This window comes from Phragmites australis, chromosome 10 (assembly GCF_958298935.1).
Source record: "Phragmites australis chromosome 10, lpPhrAust1.1, whole genome shotgun sequence".
NCBI classification, from domain to species: domain Eukaryota; kingdom Viridiplantae; phylum Streptophyta; class Magnoliopsida; order Poales; family Poaceae; genus Phragmites; species Phragmites australis.
Window position 1 is genome coordinate 30,242,763 of NC_084930.1, and position 16,527 is coordinate 30,259,289.

Here is a 16,527-nt window from a genome sequence, read left to right on the forward strand (position 1 = left end):
GAGTGTTGGGGACTTGCGGGTGGCGGCGGCCTAGTGGGCAGTGCGACACTGGGATCTAGGGTTTTACTCGTGCGTTTTATATGGCCGGCATATGCGCTCCAGGACCCACCCGTCATAGTCTATTAGGCCTTCGTACGGGATTTTTTATTTATATATTTTAATATTTATAAAAATACACGTCAATTTCAAAATACTGCACATCTAAGCTACCGTCGTCCATTGAAAAAAGTGACAGTGTGAGACTCACGACGCAACAATCAGAAATTAAAAAATCCGACCAATATAACACCTACATCAATATGTTATCTAACCAACGAGCGACATCTTTACTTATTAGACTCTGCTAAACCCAATAAAAGATATACATCAATTAACGACACTTTTTTCTACAAATAAGCAGCTTATAGGTGCTGTTGTAAAGCGAAAAACATGCACACAACACCTTTTTCGGCTCGTAAAAAGCATTCATGCATGCGATTACAAAGATCAAAGCGAAAAGCATGTGCATACAACATTTGCAAGCCGCGCATATGTAGAAAGATACGACACCTTTTCCTATGGCTCCAGGTGAAAGCAAAGATATCACTTGTGGGTTTGGTGATAGGTGACACTTGTTATCACCCTTCTAACGGGTTAATAGTAGTCAAGATGTATACTATTTTAAAATAGATATATATTTTTATAAATATTGAAAAATAAATATATATGGATAAAAAGCTCTCTCGTACAGGGGACAATTGCATCGGGTCAGCCCACTCTCACTAGGCCCTGAGGTGAGTGTTGTCCCATTAACGGCCCACTATCATCTCTGCCTTCCGTCATTTTTTTTTTCAATTTATTCTTATCGTTATCTCTACTATATAAAATACAAATTAGTTCTTATATTACCTCTTCTCTTTAATCTTCTCATATCTAGTAAAACCCTTTAAAATTTAAATAATTTATCCAATTTTATTATCCACCTCATCATCCAATCTCTCCATCTCGTTACCGACTACAGATATGTAACTCGTTTTATAAATGAAAATAAATAAAAAATAGGAGGAACATTGGTAGATGATCTTATCTTTTTTAGATCCCATCTAAAATCAAACTACGACATAGCTCTTAACGTATTCGTTCGGTAGTACTTTAACGGCACATTAACATCTCCATACCTTAGTTTGTATTTGATATTACCATATCTAATATTTAGATTTTCGTTACAATGTACATACATTTAGCTAGTCACCCACAAATTCACACTCAAAAAGGAAAGAAAAAATCACCCAACAATTTGTTAGAGCTAATTATTTTTTTAAAAAGGAACGAACAAACAGATCGAGCCTTAGTATGACTCAATGACGACAATGCAGCGTGAACATGGAGAGATGGTTCAGAGGATGTCCATTTGTTGTCCAAAACTTCGGATTCGCCTTTATCTTCATGAGATGCCACATTTGTTATTTGTACAACTTTTTCTTGAATGGAGATACATTTGTACAACTAGCATGGTATTGGAAACAGTGGCTAGATCAATCTACAACAACGGCCTGGCACTCTGGCAGAAAGGAACACCCAGTACAAACATTTTCAGAGACCCCCACAGGCAGAGAGTAAGAAATTCCTAGCAAGCAAAGTAATCAATACGCAGGAGCAGACATGCAGCTGTTTGTATCAGGACGCGAAGGGCAACTTATACCCTTGCTGGAAGAATTACCCGAGACTGAGCTTCTGCACTATACACTAAACACTCCACTGCATACTGTTTGACACATTGCTGTTCGGTTGTTGAGATAACAGATTGAGCAGTCAGATGGCGCCATAATGTCGACAGCTGCTTCAAAGGTGTCGAAGATCTGCAGGCAGAACAGGGAGAGAAGTTTGACTTGGTACTCCCAGCGACGCAGCAGAGCCTCATCCCGAGCATTGCAGCTGCGGCAAGAAGCCACTGCTCTTGGTGCTACTGTGTCTGGGCCCAGTGGGCTGCAAGGCTGCATGCGTCAGTCACCATGAAGATGCTGTGATTTATCGGTCAGATTCCCATATAGTAGTGGGGAAGTTGACTCAAGTCCACACAGCAAAAGCCTGCTAAGATATATGCTCCTTGTTTAAGAATTTTAGTCAAACAGTACAAAAATCTGATAATTACGTCATGCATAGTAACTAAACTAGTAAACCCAAATGTGCTAGTAATTAAATCACAAGAAAGCATAGTGAGTTTACCAAATACAGGATCCTTATGAAGCTTGGTAACAGTATCAAAGCGCTAGTGGACAAAATATTATCCTCATTTCAAGGGGTAGGAAGCCATGCCACATGAACTACACAGACAATCTACAAGCCAGCAGCAGGCACACTGATCAGAAATGGAAAAGGTTGGCTCTGAACCATGTGGCAAATCTTTCAAGCTCCCTATCGTGGTCAGTATAACAAAAGTTCCCATGGACAGTAAACACCATCTTGCTTTCTTGCACTAGTTGGACACAAAGAGGATAACAGGCCAATAAACCAATCTAGCTTCTAGTTCTAAAGTCTGTATCAAGGTTTCAAAATGTGACATTGGAATATCACTAGAAATGGCAACATATCATGGAGGAAATCAATTTATGTGAATCCAATAAGTATTAAAAGGTGATATAAGCAACACAAGTACCTTGACGTAAGATTTGACCTTTCATTTCATATCAATGTGACCATCTTACTGCAAGAGCTGTCAGGCACAAGAATGATAAATATCCCATAATTACATGCCATTCCTGAGCTAAATAACAGCACCTCAAAGTCACGGCCCCTTTAGCATCAAATGTAGCAATGACAAAACCAGGCACTCCTCTTGTCTTCCATGTCATAGCTGGTACTGTTACTTCCTGTGTTCCATCAGCATGAACAAAATCTGAGAAGCTACCAGCATGAGCATTGAATATAATCCTGTAGAAATAGAAATGAGATTAGGACTTTGAATGCCGTTCTGAAGAAAGCAAACATAATTTTTATGAACAGGAATTTGAAAACAATAACCACACAAAACATAACACAGCAGCCAACTATAACAGGTAGTTCAATCCAAAGCTACACACTTTTCTTGTGCAACTATCAAGTCCTATGCCAATAAGTAGGGCTCACCTTGGTTTAAGTGCTTGAAGAATATATTGAGTTGAATTTGCAGGAAGGGTATGTAATCGATCATATGGACTCCTGCCACTAGCTCCACTGCAAGGTTTCAAATAGCATGTCACGATATAATAATCACACCAATTCGGAGCTACATAAATAACATTAACACAATACTTATCATTTCACAGGAGCAAAGGACTAAAGCTTCTACTCATAACACATGTACTACCGATGATTTACCTTTGTTTTGAGCTTGAGGAAAGTGATGAATAATCTGAGACAATTGCCTCCGAAAATGTGGGAACACCAGTAACTTCTCCATCAAACTTATGCAGTGGAAAATGGAGCAGAATGACAGGACCTGACCCTGATTTCATGCTGTTTTGCCTCCAACTAATGTCAGTGAAACTTTCTCTTTTTTCACAACCCAAAGGGTAATATTCTGCTTCATTCACCCTTTCACTTTGGAAATGATGGTTTTCCCTCTCCATAAACTTCTCAACGCCAAACCGCAAGGCATTGTTGCCACAGAGCAGTGCAACCGCATTTAGCGATACAAAAGTTACATTACTAATCTCAAAAGCACCACAACCACTTGAATCCAATCCTGGCAAATGCTTGGCCCTGCGGTGCACAAATTTTCCCTCCAAAGTGGCACAAGTGCCAACATCTTTGTCGCCTAATGCAATATGAAGAGGAAGACTAGTATAACGCCCCAATATCCCCTCAAACTGTTCTATAACAGATATCCATTTGTGCTCCATTACCATTGAACCCTTTGCTGAGATGTCCCCAAGGACTACCATCATATCCGGCTTCAAAGTTTGAATAGAATTCTAGCGAAAACATAACAAAGCAAATGAAACTTTTGCACATAGCAATTACCAAAAGATTCAATACTACTCATCCAAAAGTCCATAAATCGTCACGTTACACAAGCTTTGAACTTTGGTGATAAATAACCCAGATCCCTAATCTAGTACATTCCTTCAAAACTAAAAAGTAGCACCCGTTGAGATTAGACCGACAGATAGGGCAATTTTTCAAAGTTAACGAGTAATGACCAGCTAGACAGAATGTTATTGATCAAAATTTCTCTAAATCAAGTGCAATAATAAATGCACCCGTTAAATGACCACATATCGAAAGATCCAACTACACCATACTCCCTCTGATTGCAAATGGAGGTCGTTTTAGCCTCCTCAACTATTCTCTAAATATAAGTTATTCTCGAACTTTATGCATTTTTTCTCTTTTGTTCCCGTCTTGCACTTGTTTAATAAATGCTACAATTCTCACAAATGAATGAGTTATCTTTTCCAATGCAAAATAAATAAAAGGTAACAAGGTTATTTGATCTATTTTATTCTTATGCATAAGTATAAAACGACCTACATTAGTTAGCAATCTAGAGCGGCGAATTTGCAGATGCATTAGCCCAACGTGCGGCTACAAGAGACTAAATGCACAGGTCGCATCTGAATCTGGTCACTCACAGCGAAGAACTTGGACATGATGTGGTCCCGGAAGAACCGGTCGGCGTAGGAGGCGTCGGATCCGAGGAGCATCAGGTCGGCGACCATCATGGCCCTCAGGTCCCCGGAGGCGTGGGCGGCGGGCGGACCCCCGGAGCAGGAGGGCGTGGTGAGCCAGTCCTCGAACGTGAGCAGCGCGGCGACGAGGAGGAGCGGCAGCGCCGGGTTGGGCCACGCCGCCATCGCCGGCGTGAAGAGCGGGAAGAGGAGGAGGGTACGGAGGACTGGTCAGTGTTGGGGTTTGGATTTGGTGACTTTGGTCGCCGCCGGCCATGGAAGGGCAGTTGCTTGCTTAAGGGACTTTGGTCGCCGCCTGCCATGGTAGGGCTCGCGATGAGTTTTGACTTTTGACCGAGGCGTTATTAAATGGTGGTAGGCGGTAGCCGTTGAGGCGAACGATGGACGGTTGAGATCGGAAGCTACAACAAGAAGCGGCATCAGCTATGTGCTTTTTATTTTTTATTTGCCTCCAATTCTAAGAGCGGATTTGCTCAATCTCTCTCGGGTGTTTCTCCTCCCTCCAATACCTAATTTTGCACCTCACCATGTGCTTTTTAGATGTGTGCTTTGGTTGGCCCTTCTTTCTGCTCATACGACGGTGAACTTCGTTGATGAGTTAGTGTCAGGGTTTGGAGTTGGGAGTTAAAGGCCCGGGATTCATCATGTCCTCCAAGCTCAAAGGGATGGTAAGAGGGCTAACGAGGACATCTAAGCAACAGTCATCGAAGACATATTAATGTGGCGAAAATTGGTGGTAGAAGCTACCAAAGACAAAAAAAAAAAAAAAAAGGTGGATGAAGCATTGGGAGGGCGTAGTGCAGAAGCTCTCTAGAGGAGATGAGGGAGGGAGTGAGGGCTCAGGCTTGTTGGCGTAGGAGAAGTTTATGAGACGGTGACATCGGGAGCGGGAGCGGTGGGTGGAGGAAAGTATTAGGGATAGTATCGAAAAATCAGGTGTCATCAACCTAGAAAACACTAGGTTGCTAGCTAGACCATACCAAATTAATAATAAGTAAAGTGAATGGAGAGAAAATGTAAACATTGAGCATCATAATGAATAAAAATAATATAAAGAACCCAAAGTCAATAGCGTGAATGAAGTAGGGTGCATACCAATAAATATAGGAGGAAAAAAGTTATTAGTTTAACGCGTGAGAAAAAAGCGTATTTGTTATGTTCAAATAATAGAAACACATTAAAGCATATCTTATAGTGAATATTTGTTTGTCAATGCCTTATAAACAGCCCTAAAACATTTAAGACAGAGTATGGAAGAAAACACAATAAATTGGTTTTCATTTCTTCTTCTTGGTTGATGAATTTGATTTATTTTTTTAGCCGAATGTAGTATCTTTGGCCTTACAGACACATCTGAACATGATATTTGTTCCTTACCAAAAACATATAAATACAAGCTTCAAACTTTACATGCCGTGCCGCTATATATAAAATGAACGAGTAGTAACTAAAGGATTAATTGTTGCATACAGTCTAATCCAGCAGGATTCCCCATCTACGTCTTTGGTGTTCTGGATAGAGTGCAGTGCTACAAGGCCATGATGCATGTGCTCAAGTTAGCGAGCAATTGCTTCGTAGTTACTTGTTTTGCACCATTTGACCCATCATTATTTTGGCTATTATCTCACAAACCCACCATTTTTCCCTTTGCCATCAGTTTGCCGTTGAAATCTACTGTTCATCGGTGGTGTTCATAGTAGGTGGTTTTCTGTTTAAAAAAATCAATTGTCTGCTGTTTTTTTCAAAAATCCTAGAATTTTTGTATGTGTTCTGTAATCTATGTGCAGCTCATCTTAATTAGATTCATCTAAAAAGCATGTGTAGAATTTAAACTGAAATTCTCCTCAAAAAAAAGACTACTTTTATAACTTCTAACAACTGTTAGGGTCTCAAATAAAATTCCAAATATCTGAAAAAATTCACTAATATTCTTCATATAAATAAAACATTGCAAAGGAACTCACTTTTTCACCATATAACCTAGGTCTAAAAATAATTTTAGAAATTATTCCATCATATAAGTAGAATATTAGTGAATTTTTTTCAGATTTTTAGGATTTTATTTGAGACACTAACAATTATTAGAAGTTATAAAAGTAGTTTTTTTTAAGAATTTTAGTTTAAATTCTACATAGTCTTTTTAGTTAATCTAATTAAAATAGGTTACACACGAATTATGAAACACGTACAAAAAATTCTAGGATTTTTAGAGAAGTAGAAGACCATCGCACTCCCATAAACAGTATCAGTGAACAGTATATTTCAACGGCAAAACTGATAGCTGAGGGAAAAATGGTGGGTTTGTGAGATAATAGCCAGAGTAATAGTGGGTTTGTGAAATAACCTCAAAATTTGGTGGGTTTATAAACTCAATCCATCTCAATCCATCCGCAGTCGTGATTCAACATCGATCTATTAGCCGTTCGTCGGATTCCACGTCGCCGGTTCTCAGAGCTGGCCTACTCTTCGTTGGCCTCACCTTCAGCTGTCCCAGGATATGCCAGACGTTGCCTCCATCTTGGTTCACCGACCCGCCTGAGCTCCTGTGCACGTTGACTCGTACCTCTGCAATAACACCGCGCCACTGCTTGCCATCGTGCTTCAGCGCACCGCTGTGAGATCACCGCCTGCCAACTCGTCGTAATATGGTGCACTGCGGGAGTTGTTGGCTGCAGCTGCTCGCCATCCTCGTCGCACACGAGTGGTGCTACATCACCATCCTCATCGGCTGCAGTGATCTATGGGAGTTCAGCACGTGGAGCTATGTCCTCCTCGTCGGGATGGAGAAAAGAGATGGGAGAGAGATGACGGGTGAGACCCACCCGTCGATGACACATAAGAGAAAATATAGAGAATAAAGTACTAAGAGTCTGTTAGAGAGGAATGAGATTTAGGAGCCAATATTATTGGAAAGATTCTCTATATACTTATATAAGAATACAGGGAGTGACTTTTAAAGAGTCTCTTGGGATGCTCTTAATTACCGATACTTGCAGATAATAATGGTCGGCAAAATCGCAGTTACCCATTATCCTGCCGATCTTGGCATATATAGAGTACACAGACAACCCAGAAAACAAATCAGCAGATTACATGCAAGGCTGTTAGCTAAACATGGAAAGGATAACAGCCTGTTGGTTGTTTGCCATGTATACGTTTGGTCATCGTGTGATTGCCTTCCATCAATGGACCGTGCTTGTCGCCTTCCATCGTTGGACCGAGCATGGTGCTGTGGCTCGTCGCCCTGCAGTCCAGCGGCAGTCACGCGCGTATATCTCCTAACAGTTTCGCCTATCGGCCGGCAAATCCACGCAGTTTAGGCTCGCACTCTTCCTTACAGTTTCGCCTATCTGGGCACTGCAATTCTGTGAATCTGAAACATCGTAAGCAAGAAATTAAAATAACTATTCCATGAAGTTCTCTCTGGATGAATTTTCATTGCACTGTGTTGGATTAAATTGTCCGAAAAGATTATGGGCAACACCAGACATATCCGCGCCTATTATGAAAAAGAATGCGAAAGCGAAATCGAATCATGGTAGAGCTACAAAACTGAGACTGAAATGAGCAACTTGATCAGAGATAACTAACCAGAACCGTTGAAGTCCTTCCCTTTCATGGCGTAGACGCCGGACATGACGCAAGCCTGCAAACATATAAAAGGGCACATCAGAGACGCACATTGTGAGATCCAGTTCGCACAATGTGACGAATTGTTTGTTTGAACGAGAAGACATCTCACCTTTTTTGTTCACTTGTTTCAGTTTATGTGATCTGTTGTTTGAGAAGGACGATCATGCATGGTTCCGGCGTCCAACCTAGGGCGTCCGCGTTTCTGCCGCTCCGAGTTTGGCGTGAAGGAAGCTCTGTTCATCCTCCGATCGTAAATGCACAGTAACTTCAGCATAGTAACCTACGATGCAGCCCAAGACCACTACAATGAAGCCTAAATGCACAGTAACTCCAGCATAGTAACTTTCCCTTTGGCCTAATTTAAACTTTCCAAGCTCGTACACTACGTGAAAAATAGACAAGGATGTCGGATTATAATCGTCATGGGTGACAGGGCCCGCACCCGTTACCCCAAACGCGTCACTGATAATATGTAATAAGTGACAGGTAGGGACCCGTCACCAATAAGGTTATTGGTGACGGGTCAAACTTGACCCGTCACTTATTAAGGTTATTGGTGACAGGTCTTATGATTTGTTTGTTGACCTGTTACTTATGACTGATATATGGTTTACGTGTTTTTTGGACGTGAAAAAAAAGTCAAAAAATTATTTTTCACCTAAGCCAATCCAACTCAGGTTTATCACCACTCACCACGTGTCTCTACCTATTTTTCAGGCTGTTTTTAGAATGTGCGCTCCGTAGGAATCGAACTCGCGACGACCCCTCGCGCGCGTAGCTGCCTGACCACCTCAACCTCGCGTGCGTCCTGAAGGGACTCGGATAAAAGATCATTTTAACTATTTTGCTGAGGGTCATAAGTAACGGGTCACTGTGACTTGTCACCAATGTTAATTTTAAAATAGACATAAAAATCAGTTGACTCGAAGTGCCTTCGGTTAAATGATCATAACTTTTGTATACGGACTCCGATTTCGACGTTTTTTTTTTACTTTACGGACATCTACAGAAAAAAGTTACATCTGTTTCTACTCCACTTCGTCGGGTTCGGCGAATTTTTTGAGGCCTAAAATGGCTTGAAAGATTGAGTTCTCGTCTCTGAAAGTTTCTACACCGTTTTCGAAACGAGCATTTATATCCATAGCCGTTACCTCTTATATCAAACTTGAGCAGAAATATACAATAGTTCATATTGTAGTGCTTCTGAAGTGAGAAAAAAATAAGAGAAAAATAAAATAAAAATAATTTTTTTTGCAATGTTTGGATCATTTTCTGTATTTCTGAATAAAATAATTAGTGACAAATCGTAATTTGACTCGTCACTTATGATAGACCTATAAAACCTATCACCGATGAGTTACTCATTGGTGATGAATCAAAATTTGACACGTCACCGATGACTAGCCTACGATGACCATCCCAAAGTATCAAAACGGATGGAGTAACCAGCAGCTAAAGCTGCATTAACTGTGGCAACCGGGAATTAAAACAAGACGGAAGAAATCGGTGTGACGCCTCTGGCTGTTGATCTGGCAGCGAAAGGGTATCAATCCCAGCCATCAAAGTGATTCAGTTCTCCTTGGCAGCGCGGTCATGACACCTGCCTATGTACCCTTGCTGCGCAGCAATTGATGGCTCCCAACTGAACTGCCCTCCCGGCCGGTCGGAGAACGAGCGAGGCCAATGGAGAGTGCGCACCAGCGAAGAGAATTTTCTGCCTGCCTCGTGCAGCTCGGGAAATGGAGCCTGGGTTTGGCGAAGCGTCGCCGTCCGATGCGCCCCTTCCCATCGCGCGCACGCTGGCAACTGGGAGTGGACAGAAGGATCGCCGTTTCCGTTTCGAGTTATCCCAAGTCCGAGAAAGTATCGGACTGAATCCGACTCGGCTGCGTTCCAACCTTCACCAGTGCCGCACCGTCGTTAAAAACAACCCCCACTCCCCGGCAGACCGTCAGAGGCAGCAAAGAAACACTCCCGGCAGCTAACAACACGAGTATCCGATCACCCTCGCCGCCGCGCCGATGAGCTTCCAGGACACCTTCCACGACCTGGAGGCGGGCCTCCCGCCCCGTCCTCCCCCGCCGCCGCCGCAGGCGGTGGTGGCGCACAGCGTCTTCCAGATCAACACCAAGGTGTCCGAGCTCCGGCGCCTCGCCGACGCGCTCGGTGCGCCCGGCGTCGGCGGCGACGCCCGCGCCCTCCGCGAGCGCATCCGGAGGACGCGGGCCGAGGCCACGCGGCTGGCGCGGAACACGGCGCGGAGGCTGGCGGACGCCGGCGCCGCGGCCGCTGTCGGGCCGAAGCTGGCCATGGACTTCGAGGCCGCGCTGCGGGAGTTCCAGCGGGTGCAGTGGCGGATCGTCGAGGCAGACCGTCAAGAAACCTCTGTTGCCTCCTACCGTACGCCGTTTGGTCCTCCGGCGCCGAGCCACGCTTCTCACTCAAGACCATATCCGAATAATGGCGCTGCGACATCGGCCGGTCAGCATCGCACCACGCAAACACAGCAGCTCGTAGAATCAAGGAGGACACAAGAGTTGGTCCTTCTGGACAACGAGATCACCTTCAACGAGGCTCTTGTACAGGAGAGGGAGCAGGAGATACTCAAGATTCAGCAGGAGATCAACGAGATCAACGAGATCGTCAGAGACCTCGCTAAGCTAGTCCATGACCAGCACGAGACCATTGACATCGTCGAGTCCAACCTGGAGACAGCCGCCATGGAGACTAGTAAGGCACACGAGCAGATCTCGGAAGCCGTGGTGACTCAGCAGTCGAGCTCGTCGATGAAGTGCTTGTTGCTGACTGTTCTTGGGCTCTTCATGTTCATAGTTGTAGTGCTTTTAGCGTAGTAAGTTGCTAGATGTTAGTAGCGTGACGATACCAGGGGCTCAAAGAATCTGGACCATGAGCTCGCCTGAAGAATTATTTCGTTGTTTTGTTCAGCGCTCAATCGGGAACATGTATGTTATGTAATCCTGGATTGTGGAGGTTCATAGTGCCTTGGTTACGGAAATGTTTGCATGACTGATGACTGAATTATGCAAAAAAATGCGAGTGATTTGCTCCAATTTACCCTGAATTTATTGTTCGAAAGAAAGAGGAGAAATTTGATGTTTAACCGTGCATGAACGAAGCTCCATTTGTATACTTTTTTCCATCATAGCCTACTGGATATTTTGAAAAGTTGAATTCTAAGATAAACTTTTCGATGAAAATATAATATATAATACTAGTTCATTTTAATACACACATACACAATAGAGGACTTTACTTTTACAAACTTGTCTGCGAATATCAAATATTCAGTATTAAATAAAAAAACATCATGATTTTCCACATAGCCTCACAGAAAAGAAAATATATAATGTTTTAATATATATATATATGTATGTATGTATGTATGTATGTATGTGTGTGTGTGAGTGTGTGTGTGTGTGTGTGTACGTGTGTGTGTGTGTGTGTGTGTGTGTGTTGGTGTTAGCCTTTATAGGACATGGTCCACATGGAGCTGCACGATGAAATGCGCACGTGTCTATCAGCATCAAGAATTTTATCAGTCTGTCTCAGCATAAAGATGTTTGAGAAAACATAAATTTGGAAAAACAATGTATATCATCCCCCTCAATAAACTCGATTCAGTGTACATATTATGTTGCATCTACCCCATTCTAAACCAGTAATATGGATTCGTTGTTACAAAAGAAGTTCACAGTTGATGAGTTCTCTCCTGGTCACAAATGCTGCTGGTGTCAAAGTTTATTTGACCATTTCTCTGAAAAATAAAGGCATATTCATCAAATCTTTGTTACATCTGAAGTGGAAAGCCTGAAAAGACGTCAAAGTGCAAAACATGTTGGGAGCGGACAGTTACATTATTCACTGACCTTTCACTGAACCATATTATCCAGCTTCTGTCTGTATTTAGCCAAGGTCTGCAAACAAATTAATGTATAGAACACTCAGAAGTAAACAAACAGCCAGCCAAATCTCAAGGAACAAAAAAAAGGGCACCAATAGCCATCAGAGAAAGGCTAATATGGACATATTATCCTATACAACATAAAGGAATATGTAATACAGTTGAAAATTTGAAGAAAAAACCATGGCTACCTCCTGACAAACAGAGTTTAACATTGTGAAAGCAAAAGTGCTTACTTATTTAAAGATTTGGTCACAGCGACAAAATTATCGACATCAAACATAAAAATCCCACCTTACTCAAATTAAATGCTTATGTGTTTCTTTCTACATTTAACAGCAATGCAGAATAAACAATCATAACTCTTGCAATGAAAAAATGTATTAAAATCAACAGTATATTAAGGCCCTGTTTGTTTCAGATTATAAAAGCTGGATTGTGATCAAAATCTAAAAGCTGAAACAAACAGCTAGATTGTAAAAGCTGGATTCTAATCACAATCTAAAAGCTGAAACAAACAGCTGGGTGAAAAAGCTGGATTGTTACAATCCAACACACAGATTGTAACAATTCAGCAATCTGCTTTCCACCAGATTCTAACAATCCAGATTTTACAATCCAGCTTCTTACTATCCACAATCCATAAGCTGATTTTCACAATCTACAGCTGAAATAAACAGGACCTAAGTTGCTTCATGTACAAACATAACCACGTGCATTTTTGTGACCATCCAGATATTAACTAGCAGAAAAGTTCTCTTTCTTTATGAGCATTAGTCAATTTATTTGAAGTGCACTGTGCTCAGCAATTTGTTTCCTCTAATAATTCTAGATCTAGTTTTGGAAGGGAGTTGAGTGCTTTCATCAGAAAAGACTAAAACAGTGAAGCCTCTTACCCTGGTATAAGCATATACGCTTGCCTCAGATGGTCCTACTGGGCTGCCCCGTCTAATAAACTTTCCTTCCTTGAATATGTAAAGCATGGGAATGCCCGTAGACAGCTCGAGGCTTATTACCTAAAGGTCCCACTTTCAATATAATTCAACAAGTTCTTTTTTTGGAAAAAGAAAAGAGAAAAGAAGGCTATATCACCTCTTGAGAAGTTAATTTGTCCAGATGCATTATAATTGAACGAAGTGAATTCCCATGTGCAGCAACCATCACGTGTTTCCCAGCCATGAGTTGAGGAACAATCTATTAGAAAAAACCGCTAATGGGTCAGATGGAACTAGGAAAAAAGTTTCACAAGTCCAGGACAAGTCAAAAAAATTCAGGTCCCAAATTTGATACGAGTCTGCACAATAGAAACAAAACTAAACACATTGATGCACAGTAGAAGAAATCATTAATTTAATGTATCCCTTAGTATAGCTCTGGAACCTCATGATACAAAAGCTCTTTGTGTTATATAGATAGTTAGCGGCAGAGGGACCAATAGTCCATGTACATGTAAATAGTGCATCATTCAATTAGTGTAAAATAGCCTTGCAACCTTACCTGATCTTTGAAATAAGCAACAGCTCTCTCAGCACACATCTCTAGGCTTTCACCATTTGGCGGAGGAATCTCATAACTGCGGCGCCACTCATGAACTTGTTCTTTCCCAAATCGATCTGCAGTTTCTTGCTTATTAAGGCCTTGTAACTCACCATACCTAGGCAATGTCATGGGATGTTTCAAGATTGAAAACTGTCAAACAGATATTATAAATTTTATATTAGCACAATAAAGAATAAGCGGGAGAAACTGTTACATTCGTTCATTCAACTGCCAAGCTGTTATGACAGGAATTGACTGTCTCTTTGTTTCTTCACTGTATATCTGACTCCACCTGTGAGCTTGTTCACTTTCATTATGTATGACGATTGGAATCTGGAGATACATGAATCATAATTCCTAAACATAATTGCAAAAGACAGAATACACACATGCTAGAAGAAATTACTCAAACAATTAACGAAGGAAAGATACACAACCTTCTTGTGCCGATGCTGCATCATCGCAAGCATTGCAGTCATCTGAGCACGAATCAGTGATGAGGTATATATCACATTGATCGGGATATTGCATATCCTTTTACCTGCCTCAATGGCCTCCTCGACACCCTTCCGTGTCAGGGGCACATCGACGCAGCCAGTAAACAGGTTTTTCTCATTCCACAGCGATTCACCATGCCGAATCAATATAAGTGCACTTTCACCTACAAAGCACACAAGGATAACAGCTTTACAGAACTATATATCAGTCCAAAGGTGAAAAAAAAAACAATAAACCACCATTATAAGAGTTCATTCTAATGAAACTTGTGAAAAATACTTGATTTCTTTGGGGTGTGGCCGCTGTTGCCATTAGAGGGTAGCTGAGTCGGCTCCACCACAGAAGACTGAAAGCCTGACGCGCAAACCAAACCCGAATTCCGGCTGCCTGAACACCAACTTCCTACAGAAACCAAGCGCGCATTGCCTGTACTCTTTTGCAGCCTAGAGTTCTTGGCATTCCCCTGGTGGGATTGGGCAGACACAAGCGCGTGGTGAGATACAGCCGCAGCCATTCTAATCCAAGAAGAAGAAAAAATCAATCAATTGGCCAGCAGGTTGTACAGTTGTACTTGTAAGGAATTCAAGGGCAAAATTGAGCAATTCTTGAATTAGTTTTTATCATGAAAAAACATTGCACTAATCCCATAATTCGAACATTTAAAGCCATGGATCAAAACTACCCTAGAAACCAAAACTAGATGAATGAACCCATTTAATGACCGCCCCCAGCCCCCTGCATTTATTTCCAAAAGAACAGAGCAACCATGCCGGAAATGAAAGAACACACACAACGAGCAAGAAAACGAGTCCTCCAAGAAGCCGCACCTCAAGAACTCAATGTGGAACCAAACAGACGGAACCAGGCCCCCCTTTTGTAGGGCTCCTGGAGACCTGGAAACAACTTGGCGAAACTAAGTGTAGGGAACGTCGGAGAGATCTAGAACGGCGGAGTCGAGGGGGTCGCCGTAGCCCGGGAGTAACGAGGAAACCGAGGAAGGAGACAAGAAAAAGGTTGCTGCTTTTCCGGCTGGTCCCTTTCCGGAGTTCTTGCGCAGGTGCGTGCGTGTTTGTTTGGTCCTTGGGGTGGGGGAATGGTTATTTGGAGGAGGAAGAATCAGGGGTTGGTTGGTTGTTCTTGATCAATGTGGTTAGGGGAAAAAATTGTGTTTTGCGGGTTGGTGGCATCTCGTATAATGATGAAAATGTGGCATCCATTTAACGAGAGAACGGGTATGAAAATAGACTATTTTTAATAAGATGGGCTAAGTGACATATGTTATCATGAAAATATAAATATTAAATATAAACTTAAAGGATAAAGATATGCTATATAAGTAATACCGAACAAATGTATCGGAAGCGATAGGTATTTGATTTCAGACAAGATCTAAAAAGATGAGAAAATTATCTGCTAATTTCTCTCATAAAATTTTTATTTACTTTCAATAATAAAAAAAAACACACATCTATTACCAGAAATGAGATCTAAAGGTTGAAAGATGAGGATGAATCATAAAAGTAAGAGGTGACACACGAACTAATTTATTTTTATATAGTAGAGATTATTGTTAAACAATAGAATCTAAACGGGCTTAAAACCTTTTTAGACGTAAGAGATATTGTATTACACGTGAAAAATGCAATAGAGACCAGTGGAAAAAAAAGGGGGGAAACCTAGGTTGAACAATTGGTGCTGAAAATGTACACCGTTGGTCGACATGACAGGCTAGCAACCCAAACCATGAGTGCAGACTTAGCAGCTGTTTAGTTGGACCGAACATGATAAAAATAAAATTAAAAAAATTAGGTTCATTAATTTTGGACATCTCAATATTTATTTATAAATTTATTAATATTTAACATATTCATTTAGTTATAGAAAAAACAGTATTATTTTTATATATAAATATAATTTTAATATATAGACGACAGTAATACGAACCTAACAAAATTTGTTTCATATTTTTTTAGTTTTAATTTTTTTTGTATTTTAGATTATTTTAACTGATTTATCAATATAACTATTATACCTTTTGTTATTTTTCTAGAATTTCCAAAAAAAAATTTACATCTAAATATATAGATACATATATACATACTTACACGTATATGTATATATACATATTTGTATTTATATCTATATATATATATATACACACACATACGTATAACTCATATAAACAGTAGCTACATTGCTTGACTCTAGAATCGCTCTAATTGAAGCTTTATATATAAGTATTGATTAGCACCTCTACGAAGATGACCATCACGCAGCACATGCCCG

The 16,527-nt window shown here is 41.2% G+C and overlaps 3 protein-coding genes across 4 annotated transcripts; 1 reads left to right on the plus strand and 2 right to left on the minus strand.

Annotated features, from left to right (window-relative positions):
* Positions 1-1,278: 1,278 nt before the first annotated feature.
* LOC133930657 (uncharacterized) lies at positions 1,279-4,995 on the minus strand. Its single transcript, XM_062377349.1, has 4 exons — positions 4,593-4,995; positions 3,337-3,932; positions 3,106-3,192; positions 1,279-2,910 (listed from the first exon to the last, which is right to left on the minus strand). Exons 1-4 carry the CDS (start codon positions 4,812-4,814, stop codon positions 2,667-2,669), a joined length of 1,149 nt encoding a protein of 382 aa, XP_062233333.1. The 5' UTR covers positions 4,815-4,995; the 3' UTR covers positions 1,279-2,666.
* Positions 4,996-10,303: 5,308 nt separating this feature from the next.
* LOC133930227 (syntaxin-22-like) lies at positions 10,304-11,134 on the plus strand. Its single transcript, XM_062376887.1, has one exon. It carries the CDS (start codon positions 10,304-10,306, stop codon positions 11,132-11,134), a length of 831 nt encoding a protein of 276 aa, XP_062232871.1.
* A 684-nt stretch (positions 11,135-11,818) lies between these two features.
* Positions 11,819-15,427, minus strand: LOC133930658 (2,3-bisphosphoglycerate-dependent phosphoglycerate mutase 1-like). Of its 2 annotated transcripts, XM_062377350.1 has the most exons (9): positions 15,069-15,427; positions 14,521-14,756; positions 14,181-14,404; positions 13,958-14,076; positions 13,702-13,858; positions 13,297-13,398; positions 13,101-13,220; positions 12,170-12,217; positions 11,819-12,057 (listed from the first exon to the last, which is right to left on the minus strand). In XM_062377350.1, exons 2-8 carry the CDS (start codon positions 14,753-14,755, stop codon positions 12,173-12,175), a joined length of 1,002 nt encoding a protein of 333 aa, XP_062233334.1. In that variant the 5' UTR covers position 14,756; positions 15,069-15,427; the 3' UTR covers positions 11,819-12,057; positions 12,170-12,172. The 2 variants fall into 2 exon arrangements, with proteins under 2 accessions (XP_062233334.1, XP_062233335.1); XM_062377351.1 differs by lacking the exon at positions 13,101-13,220.
* Positions 15,428-16,527: the final 1,100 nt, after the last annotated feature.

What these genes read in the sequence shown, in the direction of transcription:
- LOC133930657 (XM_062377349.1), bottom strand. Translation starts at nt 4,814, where the DNA reads ATGGCGGCGTGGCCCAACCCGGCGCTGCCGCTCCTCCTCGTCGCCGCG. An exon ending in TCATGTCCAAGTTCTTCGCT is followed by an intron (nt 3,933 to 4,592) that starts GTGAGTGACCAG and finishes TGTTTTCGCTAG; the next exon opens with AATTCTATTCAAACTTTGAA. An exon ending in CTTCAAGCACTTAAACCAAG is followed by an intron (nt 2,911 to 3,105) that starts GTGAGCCCTACT and finishes CTATTTCTACAG; the next exon opens with GATTATATTCAATGCTCATG.
- LOC133930227 (XM_062376887.1), top strand. Translation starts at nt 10,304, where the DNA reads ATGAGCTTCCAGGACACCTTCCACGACCTGGAGGCGGGCCTCCCGCCC.
- LOC133930658 (XM_062377350.1), bottom strand. Translation starts at nt 14,755, where the DNA reads ATGGCTGCGGCTGTATCTCACCACGCGCTTGTGTCTGCCCAATCCCAC. An exon ending in TGCAGCATCGGCACAAGAAG is followed by an intron (nt 14,077 to 14,180) that starts GTTGTGTATCTT and finishes ATGTATCTCCAG; the next exon opens with ATTCCAATCGTCATACATAA. An exon ending in ACAAATTAACTTCTCAAGAG is followed by an intron (nt 13,221 to 13,296) that starts GTGATATAGCCT and finishes TGGGACCTTTAG; the next exon opens with GTAATAAGCCTCGAGCTGTC.